General features: G+C 42.9%; 1 protein-coding gene across 13 annotated transcripts in view; it reads left to right on the top strand.

The window, feature by feature from the left end:
- The window catches only part of LOC125232769 (AMP deaminase 2), a 51,251-nt gene that overhangs the window by 25,031 nt on the left and 1,686 nt on the right, over window positions 1-24,534 (top strand). For 6 of the 13 annotated variants that reach the window (XM_048138545.1, XM_048138549.1, XM_048138548.1 and 3 more), the window contains 14 exons: window positions 546-687; window positions 7,966-8,110; window positions 9,266-9,452; window positions 9,752-9,968; window positions 10,160-10,285; window positions 10,556-10,754; window positions 10,868-10,999; window positions 11,076-11,239; window positions 11,584-11,707; window positions 12,021-12,187; window positions 12,569-12,689; window positions 13,017-13,190; window positions 13,537-13,647; window positions 19,880-20,017. In XM_048138545.1, coding sequence (XP_047994502.1) covers window positions 546-687; window positions 7,966-8,110; window positions 9,266-9,452; window positions 9,752-9,968; window positions 10,160-10,285; window positions 10,556-10,754; window positions 10,868-10,999; window positions 11,076-11,239; window positions 11,584-11,707; window positions 12,021-12,187; window positions 12,569-12,689; window positions 13,017-13,190; window positions 13,537-13,647; window positions 19,880-20,017 — 2,147 coding nt within the window. The other 7 variants (XR_007177780.1, XM_048138543.1, XM_048138542.1 and 4 more) reach the window with 7 other exon arrangements.

The raw sequence follows: 24,534 nt of genomic DNA, 5'->3' as shown, positions 1-24,534 counted from the left end.
CGATTATTTCCGAAAATATTAATATTATCAAAAAACGATCCGAGTAAACCCTTATTAATTTTTAAATACCGTTCCAACAATATATCACACGTTGGGGTTGGAATGAAAAAAAATATCAGCCCCCACTTTACATGTAGGGGGGTACCCTAATAAAACATTTTTTTCCATTTTTTTTTGCACTTTGTTGGCGTGATTGATATACATATTGGTACCAAATTTCAGCTTTCTAGTGCTAACGGTTACTGAGATTATCCGCGGACGGACGGACGGACGGACAGACAGACATGGCGAAACTATAAGGGTTCCTAGTTGACTACGGAACCCTAAAAAAGTAAATAAAGTAAAGTAAGAAAAGAAAAAACCCACCTAACCTTAATACAGGTCGTTAGAGACTTATGAAGACTGATTGCCTACTTATATTAGTAAGATTAATTATGAAAAAAAAAACTCCATTTTGGTTTAGCACTCCTTGGGTGGCTACTCCTGGCTCCGAATGAAAAGCACGCATTTCTCGATACTAACTCACAATTGTCTTCGTCCTGCAGGCAGCGAGAGCCCGACGGCTGCGGTAGGGGCGGAGGCGCCCCGCGAGCTGCCCAACGAGCTGTCAGCGCCCTACGAGGTGCCGCAGTTCCCCATCGAGCAGATCGAGAAGAAGCTGCTTATCCAGAGACAGCTGAACGTCAAGTAAGCGAATGTCAATTGTTTTCGTCCTCCAGGCAGCGAGAGCCCGACTGCTGCGGTAGAGGCGAAGGCACCCCGCGAGCTGCTCAACGAGCTGTCAGCGCCCTACGAGGTGCCGCAGTTCCCCATCGAGCAGATCGAGAAGAAGCTGCTTATCCAGAGACAGCTGAACGTCAAGTAAGCGAATGTCAATTGTTTTCGTCTTCCAGGCAGCGAGAGCCCGACGGCTGCGGTAGAGGCGCCCCGCGAGCTGCCACGTCTAAGTACCTAGTATCACAGAATATATAATAGTACAAGTACAGAAGGCTCACTCCTTTGATGTTCACAAAACGCCGCCATTTTAAATTCTTACCTACATTAACAAACGGACCGCACGCGTGCAGACGACATTGAATTCTATTGCGCCGCGCAAAGGTCGTCGACATTGAATGGGCCGCGAGTTCGCGGCCGCCGGCATGTACTTGTAGCGCGGCGAAAGGATCGCGGAGTGAGCCGCCCCTGCTAGTATGTAGATCATACAAAAAGAACTTACCTATATACGAGTAACTAGCTATATTTATCGCGCAATAAACCGAATAACCTGCAGCTGGAATTTGGCTTCCGTTCCGACACCAAAATCGCTAAGCTGTTTTCTCTTTCCAGCGGAAAAGGATACCTACTCGTATTATTATTACAATCAAAATAATGTTTCAGTATGCAGTAATTAATGAAATAAACCTATTATTAGCTCGTGCATCGTTCATCATCCCCGAGCGCCATAAGCGAATTAGCGTAAAGTTCGCTCAAGCCACGAGGAAATTCAATATTACTTAGTTAGCTTATTGGCCATGGCCACTGCAATTTACTGTAAAATTTAATATGCATACGGACATCCGTCTCATTTTAGAAAAAAATATTAAAAATCACATATGTTGCCGTTTTTTATCGACGACAACTCGATAGGCTTGCGTTGATTCAGAGTTCATAGAGGTAATATGTGATAGGTACCGACCTTCCAACAGCTTAATATTCAGACCATCTTACTTCCATGAAGTATGCCTCAGTATAGTACCTACCTATAAGTTTGAAATATGCACCTGCAAGCAAAACTGGGGCATTCCTAAAATATGTCGGTTACGGCTTACGGCAACTGCTTAACACTTTTGATAAAACTGCTGAATAAGCTGATATTTGGCATGATAGCGTTTGATAATTTGGATTTATTTAACGGAATGTAATTATAACAATTTTCTGAAGACCATTAAGGTACTTAGTTGCCATACGCGTCTCGTCCCTGACAAAGTTGACTTTTTTGTGCAAAGTTAAGTAGCTCACTAACAAAATATGTATACTTAATGATGAAAAATTCCAATTGAATCCAGCCGCAAACTGGGTGAAATAAGACAGCATACCTACTAGTGAAACTAAACAGAAACTTGTCAAAGAAGGGGTGCATTTTAAAGTTGCAGTGCCCGTCGAGTCAGTAAAGCTGTATGTTTTGTTAGTTGGCATGCTTTCCCTCGCTAATAGCTTTTCCGACTTCTCCGTATTGCACCTTATTCATAATTGCTTCTAGGAATCATTACGTTATAAAACTACAGTTTCCAATTAAGCTAAAATTATTTAAGTTCTGAGCAACTTGCTTCGCGGAGCGCGAGTTGTAATTTTTGAATTATATTTTCTAAGAAAAGATATACATCAGAAACAATTTAAAAGATGAATTGAGTCCCTAAAGCCCACAGCGCCTAAGCAGGACAATGTCATGACCCTGTCCCTTTCATCAATTAGAGAGCCTTGGGCCCTTGATGCGCATATGAACCTGATTATTATATTAAGTAGGTATGATTGATTTGAAACTTGGATGGCTTCTGCATCTAAGGTTATAAATATAATATTCATTTATCTCTTTGGTACAATTTACTTAATGACTTATTCATTTATTAGAAATTTTACAATACAAAGATACAGTAGGATACAGATCTTCAGTGTGTACCTTCCTACTTTACAATCAGCAAGGAACTGTTTTCTCGTGTACATTATTGTACTTACCTTCGTGTAAAACAATCCGTCGTCGTGCTTTGTTACTTATTAACTTTTAATTTAATATAAGTAATAGCAACCCTCTGCCTGCATGTGACGTGATGTGACGGAAATACACATAAGCTGGCCGCAGGCTGCTAATTCGATTTGCACAGGCCTTGAACTTCGGGAACACGTTGCCGGCTGCTGCTGCCTAAAGCTAAGTTCACATTTGTCTGTCGTGTCGTGTTGTGATGCTCTCTGTCGTGATGGCTACTGTTCACATTAATATGACGTGTTACGACGCATTCTGACGCAATTTTTTATCAGTTCGTTCTCAGCACTCGGATAGCTCACACGTTCACAATGTTTTTTCAAGAATCATCCGATTCAGATTCCGATTTTGAAGATGAATTGCAATTGTTGGCGCTGGCTACGCTTCTTACAAAAGAAAAAAGAGAAGGAGGTATTGGAGCGAGCAGTTCGCCATCCATACTTGCAGCTCTGATGCGTAACAACACAAGACTGGCGCGTTCACACTAGCCAAAGGAGCTGTGTCGTGTCGCTGCCCCGCCCCCCGTACTTCACCCGATCTGACGCGGACCGGGATCGCTTGTGACGCGACACAACACAAGCCGTCACAACACATTGCATCAGATAAATGTGAATGCAACGATATTAAATGGTTGAAATCGATACCGTTCTGATGCGTCACGACACAACACAACAGACAAATATAAACGCGGCTTAAATGCAAGCGTTACCACGCCGCGGCCGCAACATACATGTTTAAACCGCATATAGGTACTTTTTATGTATGTTAAATGCATTGAAAAATCAGCTAAACTAGTTAAAAATCTAACGCTAAAATTACATATAGTTTACTTAAATTAGATTTTCTATATTTGCAAAACATGCTTTTTACCTAAAAGTTTAGTATAAGTACTAAAATTGGATTATTTGTAGTAGCGTTATACATTAGGTAAAATTAGTATTGTATCAATTGTAATTTAAATTCTAATATAAAAATTATGTTAAAATGTATGTGACGTGTAAAAGTGCCACTGTGGCCTATTTGCTGAATTTTTGAATTTTGAACGTATAGTTTATATATAACACTCACGAAAAAAACTTTGCCCTTTTGTTGCACAAATTAATTTTATTTAACAACAGTAGTAACATCATTTTACGAGCAATTCGTCTGTCGCACAACACGAAGACAAATAAATGGATATTAGATTAATAAAACCCCCACTAGAGATAAGCAGTAAAGTATCGGTGCTGGCAAGTAATTGGATCAACCTTGCGGCTTGCGGCAGTAACCCTTACGCGGGGGTGCCATTTGTAATGTGATTGCGATTCGGAGCGCAGGCTTGCGTCTGCACTTCCCTCACTTGAGGTTGCACGTTTCGGAAAAGTTTTGGCGCTGTTTTGTCACAATATATTGTGTGTTTTCAAAATTAAAGCCATTAAATTTTGTAGTCATTTGTCAGGATGAAAAAATCCGGGATTTTTTTGGCATTTTTAAATGTACTTCTATGTTTAGTGGTATTATTATTTGACTTACGTTCATAAGTCTTAAGTTACTTGACTCTAAAGTTTAATGGAATTGTTGAAAATATGTTTTTGAGTGTTATAGAAATAATAAATAAGTAACATGTTCGGAAGTAAACGTGAATGTAAGAAGTGGACATCGTCTCGGAAATGTAGGTGAGTGTGGTATTTGAAGAAGATTAGGTATTTTTATTAGGTGATATCATTAATATTGATTTAAAATTAATAAAGAGGATATTAAATAAATTACAGTAAATTACCTAATATAAATTACAGTCAAAAAGTTGTAATGGGACTGTTTCTGAATTTTCTCAATCGTGGTAACACGAAGATTGTTTCGTTGATTTTCGAATATTTTTTTTTTATTAGTTGAAACGTTTTAATTGAAGGAACTTATGTTAGCTATGTTAACTATTAGAGATTATTTACCTAACGACTTTTTAAAATACTAGTCACCTCACCTATAACCCTGCGTAGTCTGATAGTAACGAAACTACTGAAATCAGAGGTACAAGATTGTACGCTTCTTTATTAATGTTTATTCATTTTGGCATTTACTAATAGGATATTATATTCTTGAGGCACTACACAGATTTTCACACAAATAAATCTCAGTACCGGGATGCGAACCCAAGACCATCGGGATAGCAGACAGTCACTAGCTCACTACCAACTAGGCCAGACTTTTCGTCAAACATCCATACAATCTCCTAGACATATAAAATATACAAAACTGCGCCGAGAGGAATGGAAAATTTAATAAAACTATCGTCACGTGCCGATGAAAATTTTAGATGAGAAAACTTTTTATTGAAACAGTTCAAAACACACAGTAACACAGAACTTTATACTATGTAGGCAGGTCCAGTTTTCACCAGTGCCCTTCTACTAGAGGTGTCCTATGTAGTGAGAATGATTTAGAATCATGTTCATAGTTCCACATAGCACATCATCACATGCCTTCGCGTCTTTTGCAGACGATTTACACGTTGCTGTTTCGACAACGGGTTTGGTGACTGTGGAGTGTGGAGGCCGATTGTCATGCATGTTGAGAGATTTGGAGGCATGTTGTCAGAGAAAACTCATACCGCCTGAGGTTCCAGTCTCGGTTTGCTTTCTGCGACACCTTTTGCGACCTAAAGTATTGAACCATAGAACAGAACTCGTAGGAATAGGAACTGAGATTGGTGGATCAAAGACACCCGTAACCCGTAGCACACCTCTGGAGGAAAATCACCTTTAACTTTGCCGAGTTTTCCTGCGTTGCATGATACTTTCTTAATTGTTTCCTACCTCGGGACTCGAACTAAGTATTTAGGTTTATTTATATCAAAATCATTTTGATTTCTTTTAAATTAAATTAGTAACAAAATCGAACATTTGCCTATGGACACCCTGTGTTGTGTATGTAGTTAGATTAACATACTGTACAGGTACTTTCATTTTATGCAGAGGCTGATGCAACTAAAGCCTGCTGCATCAAACTCGCCTCGCTATGCATAATGTGAACGTCAGATAGGCGTGGGTGGTACTGATATTGGAGCTTTTCATTGCAGAAGCACATTCTCAAGCAAGAGCGAGCTGTAGCGAATTAATAGGAACAGGCTTTCTACCCGTAGTCTTCATTTTCCCCTAAGGATAACGACATGCCTACTTCTTCTTCAAATAAACGATGCGTTTGATAACAGTGGTCAAGCTCCATACCTAAATTTTTTGTTAGCGAAAATTATATATTTCGAAATAGGTACGAGGTCAAAATAGGTACCTAATCACAATAGACAAAGTTACGAGGAGTCGTCAGGGAGGTCTTATTATAATGGTTAGAGATCGGATGCGTTCGTGAACTGATGGTAATGAATGGGCTTATAGAGATTTTATAGAGAATTGCCACGTGCGGATAACAGGATGCTAGATAGTTTGATTATTAACACTTGATATTTAATAGAAGTAAGTATGTACATATTAGGTAGATCCCTTATAATTCCTATCCTTCAAAAAGTCACTTGTTATGTTATGACTGTACTATAGGAGTCTCACTTAATTGGTGTAAACCAGCGATTGTTTACTTCGTTGGTGTAAACCACCGAGAAAGCTCAAGACGTTTGGTCAAATAAATAAATAAATATTATTCGACATTCTTACACAGATTGACTTAGACCCACGGTAAGCTCAATAAGGCTTGTGTTGTGGGTACTTAGACAACGATATATCATACCTCTATACATAGAAAACATCCATATACTCATGACATAAATGCCCTTACCGGGATTCGAACCCGCCGAAATATTACGCCGGCTATCTATACATCGTATCTGTCTGTCATCGTCATCGTATGTGATTCAATGCGTATGGTTATAGTTGCAGAATTTTAATAGCAATCAAACTGCGACCTTTTAACTTATACCCTTTTGCAATGACTGTAGGTTGTTATTACATTATTTCGAGGAGGAAATATCGGGGACACGTGTCCTACCGGATGTGTTTCTGACCCAGTGAGCATGTCTTGTACTGACGTACTGCGATTATTTTTTTTATTTTTTTAAATTATAAAGGGGCGTACTCTTGGCCACAGACTAGCCAAAGGCAAAGACGTGGCCTACGATGGAGTGAGCTCGCCCAGAAGATGCCTGTTCACCCTTGTTTCTTTATAAGTACCTTTTATAATATTATTAGAGATAAAGACATAGCAACGTTGCGATTCTTTACTGAGACCTTTCTTCTTCAGAATTCGATTTGAAATTAAAATACACTACAAATAGTACAAATATTTTGTATTGCACAACTCAATAAACAATCACTTACAATCAACTCATGTGAAGCTAAACAACAAACGGTGTTTTCGCTATAAAAGCTAGCGATCTCTTCTTTATCTTCAAAATTATGGAAATTTACCGAACCTAAAGGAAATTGTTATTATTTTTAAAAGCTTCCTAGATTATAAGATTACGTACCGTCCTACTTTGTTTTTAAACGTGGGTGGTTTAATCCTGGAACTTCTGGTGTCGGGCGAGTAACCTTTCTAGATCTTTAACCTTGGAGTAGCCTACTCTTAAAGTTGGTAGATATAGATACTTAAACAATTAAGTGTCCAATAAAATTACTATTTTAACAATAACAAAGGCTAATGGTTTCTTAGTATTTTCAGAGGTTATACATAGCCGAGCTAAATTACTGTGGAAACAGGGCAAGCTCTCGTAAACATCATTATTATCATTAATCATTACGACAGCCGCAGCAGGCAATGACCGCTGAATCTGCCTCGCATACATACCTATCGATTTTAGTGAGATGAGCTATGTATTGATTATTATGACACTGTTTTGATTCATAAGCAGCCATGTAGGCAGATAGGATACCTAGTTCAGGCATTTTTTTAAAAGCTTTCCAATATGTGTTAATTTGAAATCATGATAGTGAATGGGAGGTAGGTACTTAACTTACCTATATGTATAATGTAAATGAAATGAAATTTATTTCATAACAGATCGTTACATGTCAGTCATGTCAGTAGTGTATTAGTTGATACGATAAGTATACGATGCACTTAGCTTAATAATTGTATACTCACCGCTCACATCACATATAACTGTTGACAAGTGAAGGAATATAGGAATTATTCAAGTATAAAATTATAAATATGGTACTGGTTGACAGCTTACCGTTTCGAATAAGGCCCCTTATTTGGTAAATGTTTTGGATGACTAGTATTTAATACAAGCTTTTTTCCAGGGCTGCAGAATGCGGTCAGTCAGTTCGTTCGTTCGGCGGCAGCGAGGCGGGAGCCTTGCTGGAGGAGCGCCGGGACGAGTTCGAGCACGACATGGTGATGCCGCACTTCCAGCGCGTCGCCATCAGCGGAGAGGACACGTCGGGGGTAAGTGGAGCTGGCAGCGAGGCGAGAGCCGTGCTGGAGGAGCGCCGGGACGAGTTCGAGCACGACATGGTGATGCCGCACTTCCAGCGCGTCGCCATCAGCGGAGAGGACACGTCGGGGGTAAGTGGAGCTGGCAGCGAGGCGGGAGCCGTGCTGGAGGAGCGCCGGGACGAGTTCGAGCACGACATGGTGATGCCGCACTTCCAGCGCGTCGCCATCAGCGGAGAGGACACGTCGGGGGTAAGTGGAGCTGGCAGCGAGGCGGGAGCCGTGCTGGAGGAGCGCCGGGACGAGTTCGAGCACGACATGGTGATGCCGCACTTCCAGCGCGTCGCCATCAGCGGAGAGGACACGTCGGGGGTAAGTGGAGCTGGCAGCGAGGCGGGAGCCTTGCTGGAGGAGCGCCGGGACGAGTTCGAGCACGACATGGTGATGCCGCACTTCCAGCGCGTCGCCATCAGCGGAGAGGACACGTCGGGGGTAAGTGGAGCTGGCAGCGAGGCGGGAGCCGTGCTGGAGGAGCGCCGGGACGAGTTCGAGCACGACATGGTGATGCCGCACTTCCAGCGCGTCGCCATCAGCGGAGAGGACACGTCGGGGGTAAGTGGAGCTGGCAGCGAGGCGGGAGCCGTGCTGGAGGAGCGCCGGGACGAGTTCGAGCACGACATGGTGATGCCGCACTTCCAGCGCGTCGCCATCAGCGGAGAGGACACGTCGGGGGTAAGTGGAGCTGGCAGCGAGGCGGGAGCCGTGCTGGAGGAGCGCCGGGACGAGTTCGAGCACGACATGGTGATGCCGCACTTCCAGCGCGTCGCCATCAGCGGAGAGGACACGTCGGGGGTAAGTGGAGCTGGCAGCGAGGCGGGAGCCTTGCTGGAGGAGCGCCGGGACGAGTTCGAGCACGACATGGTGATGCCGCACTTCCAGCGCGTCGCCATCAGCGGAGAGGACACGTCGGGGGTAAGTGGAGCTGGCAGCGATTCGAGATTCCTTGAGGTGTTTGGCTAGTGGTACAAAAGAACTTGCCTAGTGGCATATACAATACAAGACAATACTCTTTATTGCACACCTCACATTCATTCCATCATCATTCCATCTATAATCCATAATCTCCGACTTCTAAGAAAATAGTTTAAAATATTACTTCGTTCTCAGGTACCCTTGGAAGACTTGCAACAAGCCTCCTCCTACCTGGTGCAGGCGCTAGACATCCGCAAGCGCTACATGGAGATGTCCCACCAGAGCTTCTGCACCATCACCGCTCGCTTCCTGAGGAATATGGACCCTGACGCGCCGGCCAACCATGCGCCTTACACTAAGGGTCCTAGTGGACATATAGCAGGTACGGTATCTTGTCGTTTTTAGTATCCTTGCAAATTCTGTAGCAGGCCTCTTAGAAATCTGTTTCGTGGACATTGAACTAGTATTTCTGACAAAGCTTCAAGTGCTCTGCGTACCGTTACGTTAGATAATCAGCCGTTTTCTCAAATATTGAACACTGTGATGAGAACTCCGAGCTCATCCAATGTTTACTCAACAACGAGCCGTCGATAGCGTTCCCAGTTTAGATCCATCCTAAATACAGTGGCATTTGTTCTTCTGATTTTGGTACCCTCCTGCAAAAATCCATTTTTCTTCCAGATCACGTAGTGCACCCACCGTTCAGGGACAAGGACCCGTGGGAGTGCCACATGCCAGAGCCGAAGGACTACGCCATCCGCTCCGACCGTGGCGTCTTCAACCTGTATACTAAGGGCGCAGACGGCCAGGAGACCAGAGTGCCGTACGAGTATATACCTCTGTCGGAGTACATTCAGGATATGAGTACGATGTGCAACATGATCGCGGATGGACCGCTGTGAGTATTTGTTTACTACTTACAAGAAAGGTGTGATGTGTTCATTTTAGTAGTTTTTAGTTACATGATCGTTTTAACAGCGAAGGCGTGATTGTTGTGCTAGTGAATAACCGCGTTTAAAATGTCTGCTGAATCACTTTATGACTCCAGTGAAGATTGATATCGAACTGATTTTTTTTATCTTTTTACAGGAAGTCCTTCTGCTACCGGCGACTGTCCTACCTGTCGTCCAAGTTCCAGCTTCACGTGCTGCTCAATGAGCTCCGGGAACTAGCTTCACAAAAGGCTGTGCCACATCGCGACTTTTACAACATCAGGTCAGCGCCTATTACCTTTCTCTTCGTCTTCTTAGACGCGAGCACTAAAAATCCTCGCCTGTCTCGACTCTCTGTCAATACCAACAAAGCTTGAGTTCTTTAGAACATATATATGTAATATAATATATCAACTACTTACTACTAAGTTTTATTCTGGTAACTCTATAGTTCTGTTCAGACATCAGTCTATTCTTTAAGTAGTTTTCTAAATGCGACATACAAATACTCTTTATAAAAACAGGACGAAATTCAGAAGTCATGTTGTTACAGAAAAGTGGACACTCACATCCACGCAGCATCGTGCATGAACCAGAAGCACCTGTTGCGCTTCATCAAGAAGACCCTGAAGAACCACGCCGACGAGGTGGTGACGCTGCACAAGGGCGTGCCCATGACCCTCAAGGCCGTCTTCCAGTCCATGAACCTGAGCACCTATGACTTGACTGTGGACATGCTGGATGTGCATGCGGTAAGAACCTAAGAACCTTCAAGTTTTTGGATTCCTGGTGTGAAAGATGTTAACAGTTAGTGATTCAATGGTCAGCTATCCTAATAATTTGCCTTTTGCTTGTTGCTTCACAGGACCGAAACACGTTCCATCGGTTCGATAAGTTCAACGCGAAGTACAACCCCATCGGCGAGTCCAGACTCCGTGAGGTGTTCCTCAAGACCGACAACCACATGAACGGAAAATACTTTGCTAGGATTATAAAGGTAAGTTTCTAACCACTCTAGATCTTTGGACAGACGTTTGGTAGAAATTATCTTCAAAAATCTGTTAATTTTTCAGGAAGTGGCTTCGGACTTGGAGGAGAGTAAATACCAGAATGCGGAGCTCCGTCTGTCCATCTACGGCAAGAGCACGAACGAGTGGGCCAAGCTGGCCAATTGGGCCATCCAGTACGACGTGCACTCCAACAACGTGCGGTGGCTCATCCAGATACCTAGGCTTTAGTATGTTTTTATCACTTTGTTGTAAATTATTGAGTGAATAGTAATGGTCCTAGAAAAGGCCCTTGTGGAACTCCATTCAGATATCCGAGATTATTATAATAACACAATTATGCTTTTTAGCCATCTCCTTGTCTACCATTTTATACTTTAAAATAATAAAAACATACCGCCAATGCTATCGAATACTTTTATATGATCATTACTAGTTACCACTTTAATTAACAGTGGCGTCTTCGAAAATTACCTACTCAATTGTAAAATACGAACATAAATCCCCGCATCCTAGTACCTAGTTATAAAATAATTCCTTATAATAAGTTCTTAATGGTCCTATTTTCTTTCAGCGATATCTTCAAATCGAACAAGATCATGAACAACTTCCAAGAGCTCCTGACGAATATTTTCCTGCCCTTGTTCGAAGTCACCAAGGACCCCAATAGTAACATAGAGCTGCACAAATTCCTAACGGTAAGCAAGACTTGTGTTATTTTATATAAAATTCCCAAAAAATACATTTTCCAGGTACCTTGTATCTTATGAAAAGGGGAGAGTTATATTTCACGGTCCCTAATGTTAAATTATCAAACATTTAATAACAATGTTTAATTAAAGCTAATATCTCCTGTGACATCCTCAAAACATGGCCTATTTGAAATGTGAACTCCTAAGGAAGTGACATACTCTGGCTGAAGCTACTTTCTCGGAAGTCATTTTCTAAATAAACTAGAGGTAAACTCGCATATATTTCCTTTTCCCAATTCAAGTTGTCCATTATTCGCAGCACGTGGTCGGCTTCGACAGCGTAGACGATGAATCCAAGCCCGAGAATCCGATCTTGGACCCCGAGGTCCGCGCCCCGGGCGACTGGGACGACGAGGAGAACCCCCCCTACGCGTACTACCTCTACTACATGTATGCCAATATCACCGTGCTCAACCACTTCCGCAAGTAAGTACCATAAACCTTTACTGAGATGAAATTATTGAGTTTAAAGAGTCTTGATGAAGAGATGAGTGGTTGCTTTTGCGTTTTCAATGCTGCAACAGGGTCAGGTCACGATTTCATAACTGTGGCACGAATTAAATACGTTGGTGAAAAGACCTGAATGGGATATTGACGTTTTCCACGAGTGCATTTCTCTATATTCAAGAGCCCTTCGAGATAATCGAGACTATGTGATGTGGTCCTTGGTTCTGGTCTTATCGTGCATTGAACGATTCTTCAACTCCAGCACGTTTCAGTGTTTTCCAACTTCAAAGAGCCTCAGCAATTGCGTCTTTAAATCCTACATGCCTATATTTGTTTTAATCTCATGTAATTTTTTAACAGGGAGCAAGGGCTGAACACGTTCGTCCTCCGCCCGCATTGCGGCGAGGCTGGACCTGTACAGCATCTCGTCTGCGGGTTTATGCTTGCTGAGAACATCTCCCACGGACTGCTGCTTAGGAAGGTAATACATAAATCCAAAATACTATGTTGGTGTACTTCTTACCCACTAAAACAAATTCGTACTAATAAGATCTGGTACCGAAGGACCTATAAGAAGAAACCTGATAACAATTTTGGACTTACAGACCTTATGGCCAAAACCAGTCGGGATTACTGATCCTCATTATATCAGTAAATAGTTACCTATAACTGTGTTTTGTGAAACGGATTATATCGCGTATAATCAATTTACAATTTATGCATTCCTCCAATTCATTCATGTCAACATTATGTGTATTTGTATAATTTAATTATGATTTTATTAAACAAACCAAAATTTTCTTCCCAGGTTCCAGTACTGCAGTACCTGTACTACCTGACGCAGATCGCGATAGCCATGTCTCCGCTCAGCAACAACTCCCTGTTCCTGAACTACCATCGCAACCCGCTGCCAGAGTTCTTGGCTAGAGGACTCGCCATCACGCTCAGCACAGATGACCCGCTGCAGTTCCACTTCACCAAAGTAAACTTCGTTATCAGTATCTCATCATCATCGCCAAATCCTTATTTATGCACCATTACCATTACAAACGTTTCCCAAATCCTGGCCAAAGTTCTCGTCATCACGATCACGGTCACCCAACTCAATTATAATAGTAAGAGTGAGTGATTAGCCGATTAACGTCGATAATGATCTTTTCTTTGATGCCAGTATTATGTAATGGCTGTGTTTAAGCTTCTTCGTTTTCGCATGTGATACGTTTTGACTGAATGTTGGATATTTTTCTAAAGCGCTTTTTAAGCGCAGTCATTTTCGACTAAATCACATCGTTCACAACCGTAACTTACTATCCATTGTTTGCCTTCAGGAGCCGCTGATGGAGGAGTACAGCATCGCGACGCAAGTGTGGAAGCTGTCTTCCTGTGACATGTGCGAGCTGGCGCGCAACTCCGTGCTGATGTCCGGCTTCCCGCACGAGGTAATATTACCACTATTTATCAATTTAAATCTGTTGTATAAGTCGCCACTGGCACTGGAGCCCTACTGCATTATACCTCACCAGTCAACTTTAATATCTGCAAGGCCCTCATGTTTTGTAACAGACGAAATCCTGGCAAGAGTTTTTACATTGGTGTTTAATGTGTTTATTATTTGTGCCGTTTGTATATCCGAGGTCTTTATAGAGAGAGTACGTCGTAGACGTCGCATCGGACCGATAGATGGCGCCATCGTTCGTTGTAAGTCGCTCCGGCGTCTCACCGCCGCGATGTTGGTAGTCCCGTTTTTCCCCACCTGCAACACAAGGCCCCCCCCGCGCCCCGACTCGCCACCAGCCACCCTCATTGTTTCGTCGAACGCCGAAGTGACCGGTTGTCGTGTATTCCGTTCGAACATTTTTACAGCATGGTGTCTCGAAATTAATCTTTTAGTTTCTATTTCCTTGTTATTTCTGGTCAAACCAGAGTTATTCGTGTTTTTATTTAAAAAGTGGCTTATAACGTTTCGGAATTATGAAATTTTTCAATTTCATCCGTCAATTCTTTCTTCCCTTTTAATTTGCGCTCGTTCGTCTTGAATAATGAGATAATATCTGGGCGACCGAGCTTCGCTCGGTTCTATTTTAATATATCACGTCTTTAGATAAAAAAAAACTCTTATAAATACAAAAACAAAAAAAAAGACAAAAAACAAAAACTTAATTTCTGGCCAGGATTCGAAACCCTGACACCTACGATCTATCTGCGTACATTAGACCGACCTCGTGCGACTGAGCTACGCGGAATCGATGCGCGCGCGGCGAAATTAAGGACCATATTTTACGTTTACAAATGCGAAAGAAAAACTCAAGAAAACTCGAAAATTCGCGTTTTCCGGGATCTAAGGCTACGCTAGATCGATTTTTCACCCCCGAAAACCCCCACAAAACAAATTTCAGCGAAATCGTTAGAGCGGTTTCCGAGATCGTCGGTATATATAAATAAATAAATAAATAAATAAATAAATAAATAAATAAATATACAAGAATTGCTCGTTTAATAGTATAAGATATTATGCCTCGCTAGCGATCATTATTCGTCTTTCGGGGTTCTCACTATAGAAATGAACGAGCGGTGCTTTATGATTCTACCCACTTTTTTTGTAAGAAAGTTCCATGCTGCAAAAATCGTTACCGTTAATCAGTTTTCTTTTTAAACTATTCGCATTTCCGAGACTAAAGTAGGAAGTGTTATCCGCGTATTAAAAGTTTCGCGCGAGAATATAAGCGGTAACGTAGGTAAGTTGCTCCGCCGGGGACCACGTGCTCCGGGGACCACGTGCTTCGCGACCGCGTGCTGCGCGACCTGCGGGCTGCGGCGGCGGCGGGCGCGGTGGAGGAATACCGCGCTTCAAGGAGGTTTGAATTTCTCCGACGAATGGGTGAGCAGATTCATATTATTTTAGAAAGAATATGTTCGGTTTCCGATTCGGTGCGGAGGCCCCAAGCCACGTGTCGGCGCCGAAACTTACTGTAGCGCTGCGATAGCGCCGCTGACCGCGGCAGTGTTGTCCGCCGCGTCGGCGCCGCCGAGGTTGCGTAGAAGTTGCCTCCTCGTTAACGATGGCCATCTCTGCGGTGCCGCCGAACAACGTTGTGGCCGCCGCATAGGCGTCGCGTGCGACGCTGTAAGTATGTCTGCTGCTGCCCCGACGCGAGCGCCGTGCCGTTAGTGATCAGTCGTCAATACGCAGGCTACCAGCGCGGCTACCTTCTGCCCCCGCCACAACGCCGCGAGCCTGCTGAAGCTGTCCACCAGTATCGCTGGCCGCCACGCTTATGCTGGCGCCTCGATGGTGATGCAGAGCGTTCGTCTGCCGTGACAACGCCGCGATCCTGCTGAAGCTGTCCACCAGTATCGCTGGCCGCCACGCTTATGCTGGCGCCTCGATGGTGATGCAGAGCGTTCGTCTGCCGTGACAACGCCGCGATCCTGCTGAAGCTGTCCACCAGTATCGCTGGCCGCCACGCTTATGCTGGCGCCTCGATGGTGACGATGCAGAGCGTTCGTCTGCCGTGACAACGCCGCGATCCTGCTGAAGCTGTCCACCAGTATCGCTGGCCGCCACGCTTATGCTGGCGCCTCGATGGTGATGCAGAGCGCGCGTCTGCCTTGACAACGCCGCGAGCCTGCTGAAGCTGTCCACCAATATCGCTGGCCGCCACGCTTATGCTGGCGCCTCGATGGTGATGCAGAGCGTTCGTCTGCCGTGACAACGCCGCGATCCTGCTGACTGTCCACCTGCTGTAGCTGTCCACCAGTATCGCTGGCCGCCACGCTTATGCTGGCGCCTCGATGGTGATGCAGCGAGCTCATCTGCCGTGACAACGCCGCGATCCTGCTGAAGCTGTCCACCAGTATCGCTGGCCGCCACGCTTATGCTGGCGCCTCGATGGTGATGTAGAGCGTTCATATGCCTCGACAACGACGCGAGACGCGACCCTGCCGAAGCTGTCCACCAGTATTGCTGGCCGCCACGCTTATGCTGGCGCCTCAGTGGTGATGCGGAGCGTAATACTGTTAACCGCTGCACAGGCGTCGCAATCCTTCTGCTGCGTCTGCCGTGACAACGCCGCAAGCTACTTGAAGTTTTCCACCGGTGTCGTCGGCCGACACGCTCATGCTGGTGCCTTGATGTCGCCTCGATCGCACGAGGTAAGATTGCAGACGCGGCGACCTTCATCGCGCCACCGAGCGCAATACTGCGGCTGCCGCGAAGGCGTCGCTAATTTTCCTGCCGCGTTTGCCGTGACGACGCCGCGAACTCTGTTGATGCTGTTCACCGATGTAGCTGACTGCCACGCTGGCGCCGGTGCCTCCCGCGCTGACGGCGGCGACCTCGAGAGGGCCACCGAGCACGATACTGCGCGACGCGACAGGGCATCGAGACGCCTTTCGAGCTGACGACGGCCGTCTCAATCTCACCGCCGAACATAATAGCGTCTGCTGCAGTGACAAGCTGGTAAGATTGCTGATGTGGGCCCTTGGTGCTGCTAGCCGCCACGCTGATAACGCCCGTCGCGCCTAAGATGTCACGCTCACCGCGAACACTGTCTTCCCCTACAATGGTGCCACGACCACGACTATCCAGGCTCCGTCTGCTACGGTATCGTTGCAGACTCTGTTGCTGACCAGGCTGATACTACCCTCCAATGTGACGCCGGGCGCCGCTATCAGCTGACATCCCGTACACTATGGTATCCACTCTTCTCTTTCCAGTTCCTGTGAAGTACGACTGTATTTACACTCTATTTTGACCAAGGACTCCTCCGTCGCCGAAGTGAGAACAGATAAATTCTTAAGATGCTACGTCCTAACGTGGTTTGGAGACCCATAGTTGAACGAGGTAAGACGTCAATAACCGGACGCGGAGCCGCACTGCTGCGAGGGTGTCCTGACGATGTTCGCGAGCTATCTAATCGGAGAGGCGCCTCGCGAGAAGACCCTGTGATTCCTGTACATCGCTCATTGTGTAGGTCAAAGACATCGTAAAGGTTTGCGGAATTAAAAAAAAAAATCCCTTTCAGAATGTCCAGATCTGAATTCGAGCCAGCGTCCTGCATCCTGAGCGTGCGTCTGTTTACCGGGCGGACACCAAAACCGATCGGCAATCTGGCCGCGGGGTTCCAAGTACACGACGATTTCCCGGAGGCTTGTGGCGCCCCCTGTCCATTCGAGAGATTAACTTATTCGCCGAGCCTCTAATAAACAAATTGGGAAAAATAAACCTGCTTCGCCTTAGTGAACTTCAGATTCCAGCTCAAAGCGAAAGGGGCCAGGAACTCAGGAGTACTTCAGTAGTTATCATCTGGCTCGACTATACTCAATTAATATAGTGCTTGATTCGATCGTAGAACCTGATTTCATAAATTTCACAACTTTCGTGGTCTACAGAGGAAGGTTGCACCGCTGCAGTTTCCAGCATTACCTCGTACAGCTGCCGATAGCTGTAGGCCAATCGCCCCTGTTTTGCTTGCATCTGCAGCCCGATAAGACCTTCAATAATCGGAACATTGTACGAAGTAAAGCTCTTCCGATGGAGAATAATCTTCAACAGGCGGTGGCGCTGGCGACTGAAGTGACATGCAGCCGGCTTAAGGTTCGCATAGCACTATATGCTATGCACAGTTCAGTTGTATGTTATGTTATGCTGTACGATGGCAGGACTACATCTCTTCTGTTACGAGTAACTACGACAGTAACTGCTGACTCCAACAGACTGTCGTACGAGGTCAGTATGCACCCCCTGGGAGCCAAGTAAGTGACCTTCGGTGACCTCGCCTTCTTCTGCTTCGCCCGTCATCGTACCTCTTCGTCTGCGAGAGCCCTGCATTACGCCGTACAACGGTACGTATTAAGCCTCCGCCACACATAAAGCGCATTCCGCTTCGCTATCAGCGCGCTGAATGCGCGTGCATTCCGCTCGCGTCCCGCGCGCGTTGCGCTCGCTATCAGCGCTCGTTCGTTCCCGCTAGCGCCCACTGGGCGCAACGCCAGCGTTAGTGCGGTGCACCGCCATTATTGCGCTCCGCCTACGCTCTTAAAGCGCGCATGTGTGGCGGTGTTAAATTCACCCCTTGACCCGCTACCACGACGTGTTCAGCAACCACCAGCGATGCGACACTGACGTCTCCACCTCTCAGTCTACTCTGTCGACCTTCATTGCACGAAGTAGAAATCCGTCGCATCGGGTTTTGGATTAGGTAATGGATTACCCTAAGAGTCAATGACTGACTTAAAGAAATCGACTGATACCTCCGTCCAGTGTAGTAGCAATCGACAGCGCTCGTACTTTTCATCTTCTAGGCTAGTCTTACCGAGCGATCGGTATCCTCAAATGCCCTCACTAAAAAGAGTTCAGAGTTCAGGAGTCTCGCTTGCAACCGCGCTCGCTTGACGCGAAATAGTCTGATCGAAAATACCAGTATTGTAACAAATAGCCCTTGGGCACGTGAGTGATGACCTTTTTCTGTGTTTGATATGGACGTAAGACGTTGGACTTTAAATAGTCATATCAAAGCTAATATTGATTTAGATAATTTTTACGAAGGGTTGACAAAAGCAGTATCAATTACGTTACCCTGCTACAGTACAGATAGTTACACTACTTTTACAGTTAATTTCCACACTTTGTGTCTGAAATTGGGTTTATAACCTGATAAAATAACGTGTCTGTTAATAATAATAGTATCTAAGGTTTTTGTATCTTGTTCAAGTCAGCCTCGCCTACATCTTTTTTTTTGGTTTTGATCTGCGATGTATAATAATGTCATTTCTCTAACTATTCGCTGACTAAAGCTAAACGTCATCACGAAAATCTCTTTATGCATTTCTGGCACCGAGATATTCGCGGATCGAAGGCTATTTCGACTGATACATCTGTCAAATCGGTTCAACTGATTCACTTATTCTTCTATGCTATGCCAATAGGGCTACCAAAGGCCTGCGCGCCAGCTGACTCGCCACCAGGAGATAATAAACAGGTCTCTATAAAGACCTCGGATATACAAACGGCACAAATAATATAAAAATTTTACCTTCCAATAAAATTTGTATTATTTTGCCTGGTATATCCGAGGTCTGAGTGATGCCTTCCTGGTAGGCTTAATATACCGTCGGCACTTCTCCTCAACAATGAGGGTGGCTGGTGGCGAGTCGGGGCGCGGGGGGGGCCTTGTGTTGCAGGTGGGGAAAAACGGGACTACCAACATCGCGGCGGTGAGACGCCGGAGCGACTTACAACGAACGATGGCGCCATCTATCGGTCCGATGCGACGTCTACGACGTACTCTCTCTATAAAGACCTCGGATATACCAGGCAAAATAATACAAATTTTATTGGAAGGTAAAATTTTTATATTTTGTTCCTGAAATCCTACCGACTGCACCATGTATGAATGCGTCAATGATACTCGAATTGGACTTCTTTAATCATAATGTGTTTTGTCACATTCTTAAGTTGTGAATACATAGGAGGACTGGAACCCAACTTTGAATCATAAAAATCTTATCATTTTATGAAGAAAAAAAAACTTTTAGACAATTTTACTGGAGCGAATCGGGAGACATTCTTTATACACGACTGGGGTTCCGTCTAAGGAGGTGTCTGAAGCTGGGCCTTACGTGGCAAATTAGTTACTGTTACCTCACGCTATATAAACCCTGTACTTTCAGATGAAGCAGTACTGGCTGGGCCCCAACTACATGAAGGAGGGCGTGGCCGGCAACGACATCACGCGCACCAACGTGCCCGACATCCGCATCTCCTTCCGCTACGAGGCGCTGCTCGACGAGCTCACCAACATCTTCAAGGTAACGCGACACACTTATCCACGCGACTAACACACTTGTCCACGCGACAAACACACTTATCTACGCGACAAACACACTTATGCAATAAGCTGTCTACAAACCAGGTTTATCGACGTGACAGCGGGATAGCGATAGTGTTTTATCTTTAATCGCGCTCGCGCTTTCACGTAGATAATCTGGATAAGTCAGAGTATACGTGATTTGCAAGATGGTGATTGTGCACCAGTAGAGTAGTGGCGTGGCGTCACATAACTGGCTTCGCTGCAATTTTGGTTTCGGGCATGGCATGATATTTAGACACACAAATAGCACGATAGTATAATTGAGAAATTTGATTTCTATACTTGGCTTAAAACTTAACTTACCGTATACCCTATTTACCTATTTCTATTCATGTCCAAAAGGCGTATCTATCGACAATACGTTGCTATATAACCGCCTATCACCAATAAGTCAGTAATACCTATAGTACAGACGATAGTGTTAGCTAAAATATGATTTTCATTGCCTTAAAGAGGCCAAATGTTAACTTTATAGCATTATCGGTAGTACTCGTACATTTGCAATTGCATTCAGCCAGCCTAGCCGAAGTGACAATAGTTGACGCTCTGCGGCGATCGGATCGCAGCCTGGCTGGAAAAGAGCGACAGGGAAATCTAGGTATTACGATACGCTCGCGAAGTATAAGCAATTGATGATACCCAGTTATGGTGACGCTTTGCCACTACTAATTTCTGATCCGGCTGATATTATAAAGAAATATCAAGTATAAAGTCTGGTGATTTGAACTAAACAAACCTAACACAACACTTAGTTGGGACTAGTCTGCGCAGTAGTTTTGTGTTCGTTTGCCATGTCATGTGTCCCCTGCATCAACTAACCCGCCCAGTAGCTTGTGAGTAACCGGAACAAACCTTTCAGGAAGGGATGTCGGCCCACCAGATGAACGTGGCTTCCCGCTCGCGGCGCACTGTCACTGAACCGGGGCCCGAAAACCACATTACCAATTAGATTCTTGTAAATGGGGTTGCCACCTGTTCTTAGTTAAATATATAATTTACACTAATTACATGTTTTCCGAAAATTGGTGTCACAAAGTACACCTGAGGAAAAAATTGTGTCTGCGTCATAAAAGCGTGAGCTTTGTTTCTATAACTTTTCAACGATAAACCAAGCCAAAATATAGTAATTATAATGGTGGCAGCCCCTGTTCATATACCAAAGGGTCATACACGGGTCTTACAACAGTTAAAAAGCAACTGACGTGGGCAACTTATTAATAAAAAAAAATTTACCTACCGCGTCTTGTGATAGATCTTTAGGTACTTGAGTCACATATTTAAATCGCTATTTCGTTTAAAGCCTGTGTACGACCTCAGTAAAAAAAACGTTGTAAAGATTTTATTGACCCATAATATTTAAGATTAAAATCATGTTTTAATTGTAGTTGTTAATATAATCATTTTATATCTTTTGTTTACTATTTGAAAATTATGATAGGCAAACTATGCCCCAAAAAAAATTAAGTGTAATGTTAATGTGATAAAGTTCCCCATGTGATAACTAGGTGAATACAAATGAAAGTGCCATTACATTCCTTGTTGAAGTTTCGAATTTCCTGTATTGGTGGTTCAGTAGAGAGAATAAGAATTTTTGCACGAATGCTGCACGGAAACACAGCCAGTTTTATCTGTACAGCCTAGAAAAAGAGTAGAACATAATAGAGGCGCCACTGTCTATGTAAACCATGTTGCATGTGACAATGACGAGTATTGAGTCACTTTTGTGTGAGAAAAGTAAGTGTTGCTTAATGTATGATAAAAAAAGTTTATTTCTACTCGTTTTTGCCATGCTATAACTGACATTTTTGCATTTCGCGTGACACACTTGCTTTTTATAAGTTTATAATAAAATGAGTCTAACTACCCAAAGTAGTATAGAATATGTATGTTGTGTTTTCGTGCAAAAATTCTTGTCTAATCCTGATTCATTATCCCTTTATCCAAAATACTAATAAGGTAGACGTGGACAAGCTTTGTATCTAAAGAATTACTTACTCCAAATCTATCTGTCTATTATTTTTTCCTTGTTTATAAATCGTATAAGCAGAAAATATTTGGTTCTCTCATATTTAACTGCTCTTTTCCTTGTTAGTCCAGTATAAAATAAAAAAAATCCTATTATACGAAATCAAGTTTAATATTTAACCTTTAAAATAACTTTGTATTTAACCTCATGATCAATGCTACGTACTTAAAGAAAAAAAAATGTTATAATACTTAGTCACTTTCATTATCTACGCATATTAATGACAACATTGCGTTATGGGACACATTATTTAACAAACTCACATTTTGTTACGGATATCGTACTTAGTTATTTACTAATTGTTCTTGTTAACCTATTATTAATGTTATATCAGGGTGATCGCCTAACTGACCTCATGTCGTAACTAAATATTATGTAATTCTACTCACACTCACATAATCTGATCTCATCCCACTTCTGATGTCGTGTTCTATCTTCATTTTCTTGCAAAATTAAATATTGTTTGTACCTAGTGCTGCAATTATGGTATGATGGTAGTTTAATAACATTTGAGTTTAGTGTAAACAGTAAATACAGAAATTCAAATAATTTCAGTCATCTAATATTCACATTGGATTAAATCAGGTTGTGTGTGAGATATGGAATATGGTTGTCTATTTTGTTGTTCACAAGTTCACATTACATATGTACAATTGTACAATTTAAATAAAAACTCAGACTAAAATCTTATCACAATTGCAATAAGGGTGTCTACGATTTTAACTATTAGTACCTAAGTATTCTATATGATATAGGTATTTTGAAAACGCACAAAGAGTCATTGTTCAAAAGTTTCAATTGGTTCGGGGAAGAGTTTTGAATGTATACGTGTGCACTGTGCAGTCATTCAACCGAGTGCCTCTAAGCTAAGATGTCATAACTACAACGAATTTTCTCTCCAACTTTGCGATTGTGATGAGATTTTGTCACTTGATCAGCTTTATTTTTGGTTGTGTTATAATCGCTTATTGTTTGTTTGTCCACTTTTGTGTGAACCTCAAGAAAAATACATCAAGAATTTCATTGTCATAGATATTTTTATAAAAGAGCAAAGAATGGAATATAATTTTTGTACTCAATTATAAAAAAACACATTAGAAGCAATGAAATAATTTGCATGTATTTACCGAGTAGATTTCGTTTATATATTATCCTTATTAAGTATATATTTGTGTAAAAGTAATGAGAAAATTTCTTTTTTGACCGTAGTAATCGCACTCAGTAAGACTAAAAATATAAAAGGTAACGATTGTTGTTCGTACTTAATTCATAAATAAATGTAAGTAGACATTTTGCAAGTTTTGCAACCGACATAATTAGGTAAATAATTATGGTATATAATCAACACAAATAAATTAAACGAGTGATATAAAAGCTCGGAACCAAATGGAATATTAATGTTGGAAATAAATATTGATCACAAAAATTTGTTTCATTTAGGTACTTACACTGTAGTTTCGGAAAGATCTTGAGCCATCTCTACAGCAACCTAATGAAGGTAGCTACTTCTGGGCCAGTTTCTTGCTTGTCACAAATTATTTAGCATGTGTTGAGTAGAAACCCTCAGATGTAAGCACGTTGATTGCAGAGACTTTTAACTTTTAAGCCATGCCTTTTAGCCCTTTGACTGCAAAAAACGTCTACTGAATCGCGGCTACAGCTCTATATGACTCAACCTCAACCTTCCTTTCTTCCCTAGTTCCCGACGAGGATTATGATTACGATGCCGCGCTGCTCGCTAGGTGTAGCATTCAAAGGGTTAAACATGCAGCTTCTATTACTAGTCATTTGCAAAATCTCCCCGATATAGTGCACTGTAGTGAATGGTTTAATATGATGTATCCTTTTGTGTAGATACTGTAGATAAAGCGATGCGGCTCGCCCGTCGTCCATTGAGGTACCAGGGTAAGGGATAACTTCGGCCATAGGATTATACGACTGAGCTGTATGCCGATGCCCTAGCCTACTTAGTTTAGTGCATGGACATTCATTAATAAAATTTACTTAATTAATTTATTAATTAACTTATTAATTTTTACCCATTTGTAAAATGTTGTTTTATTTTTTATACCTTTTGGTGTAATATTGATTACAATGGTTAAGTCTATTTCATTTTCATAAAAAATGACTAAATTACCTACCTAAACTTTTTAACGATTTTGGTTAATTTCATTATCAGCTATCATAAAGTCTGTTTCTTGCATTAAAATATCTCAATGAAAGACGTAAATTTTAACTAATTCAAGTCATTGAATGTTTGTTTTCTTTTACCGCTTTCTTATATGTGAGTGTTTAATACCTACGAGTAAATAGTGTGTCAGCTAATTACCACACAACACAGGTACTCCGTGTGGGTACCTAGATACTCAAAACATAAAAAGTAAAACGTTTTTAATTATAAAACCTAAGAAACGAAAAAATCTAAATAT

Source organism: Leguminivora glycinivorella, chromosome 13 (genome assembly GCF_023078275.1).
Source record: "Leguminivora glycinivorella isolate SPB_JAAS2020 chromosome 13, LegGlyc_1.1, whole genome shotgun sequence".
NCBI lineage: Eukaryota > Metazoa > Arthropoda > Insecta > Lepidoptera > Tortricidae > Leguminivora > Leguminivora glycinivorella.
The sequence above is the reverse complement of the archived record's forward strand: the minus strand, read 5'-3'. Positions and strand labels throughout refer to the sequence as shown.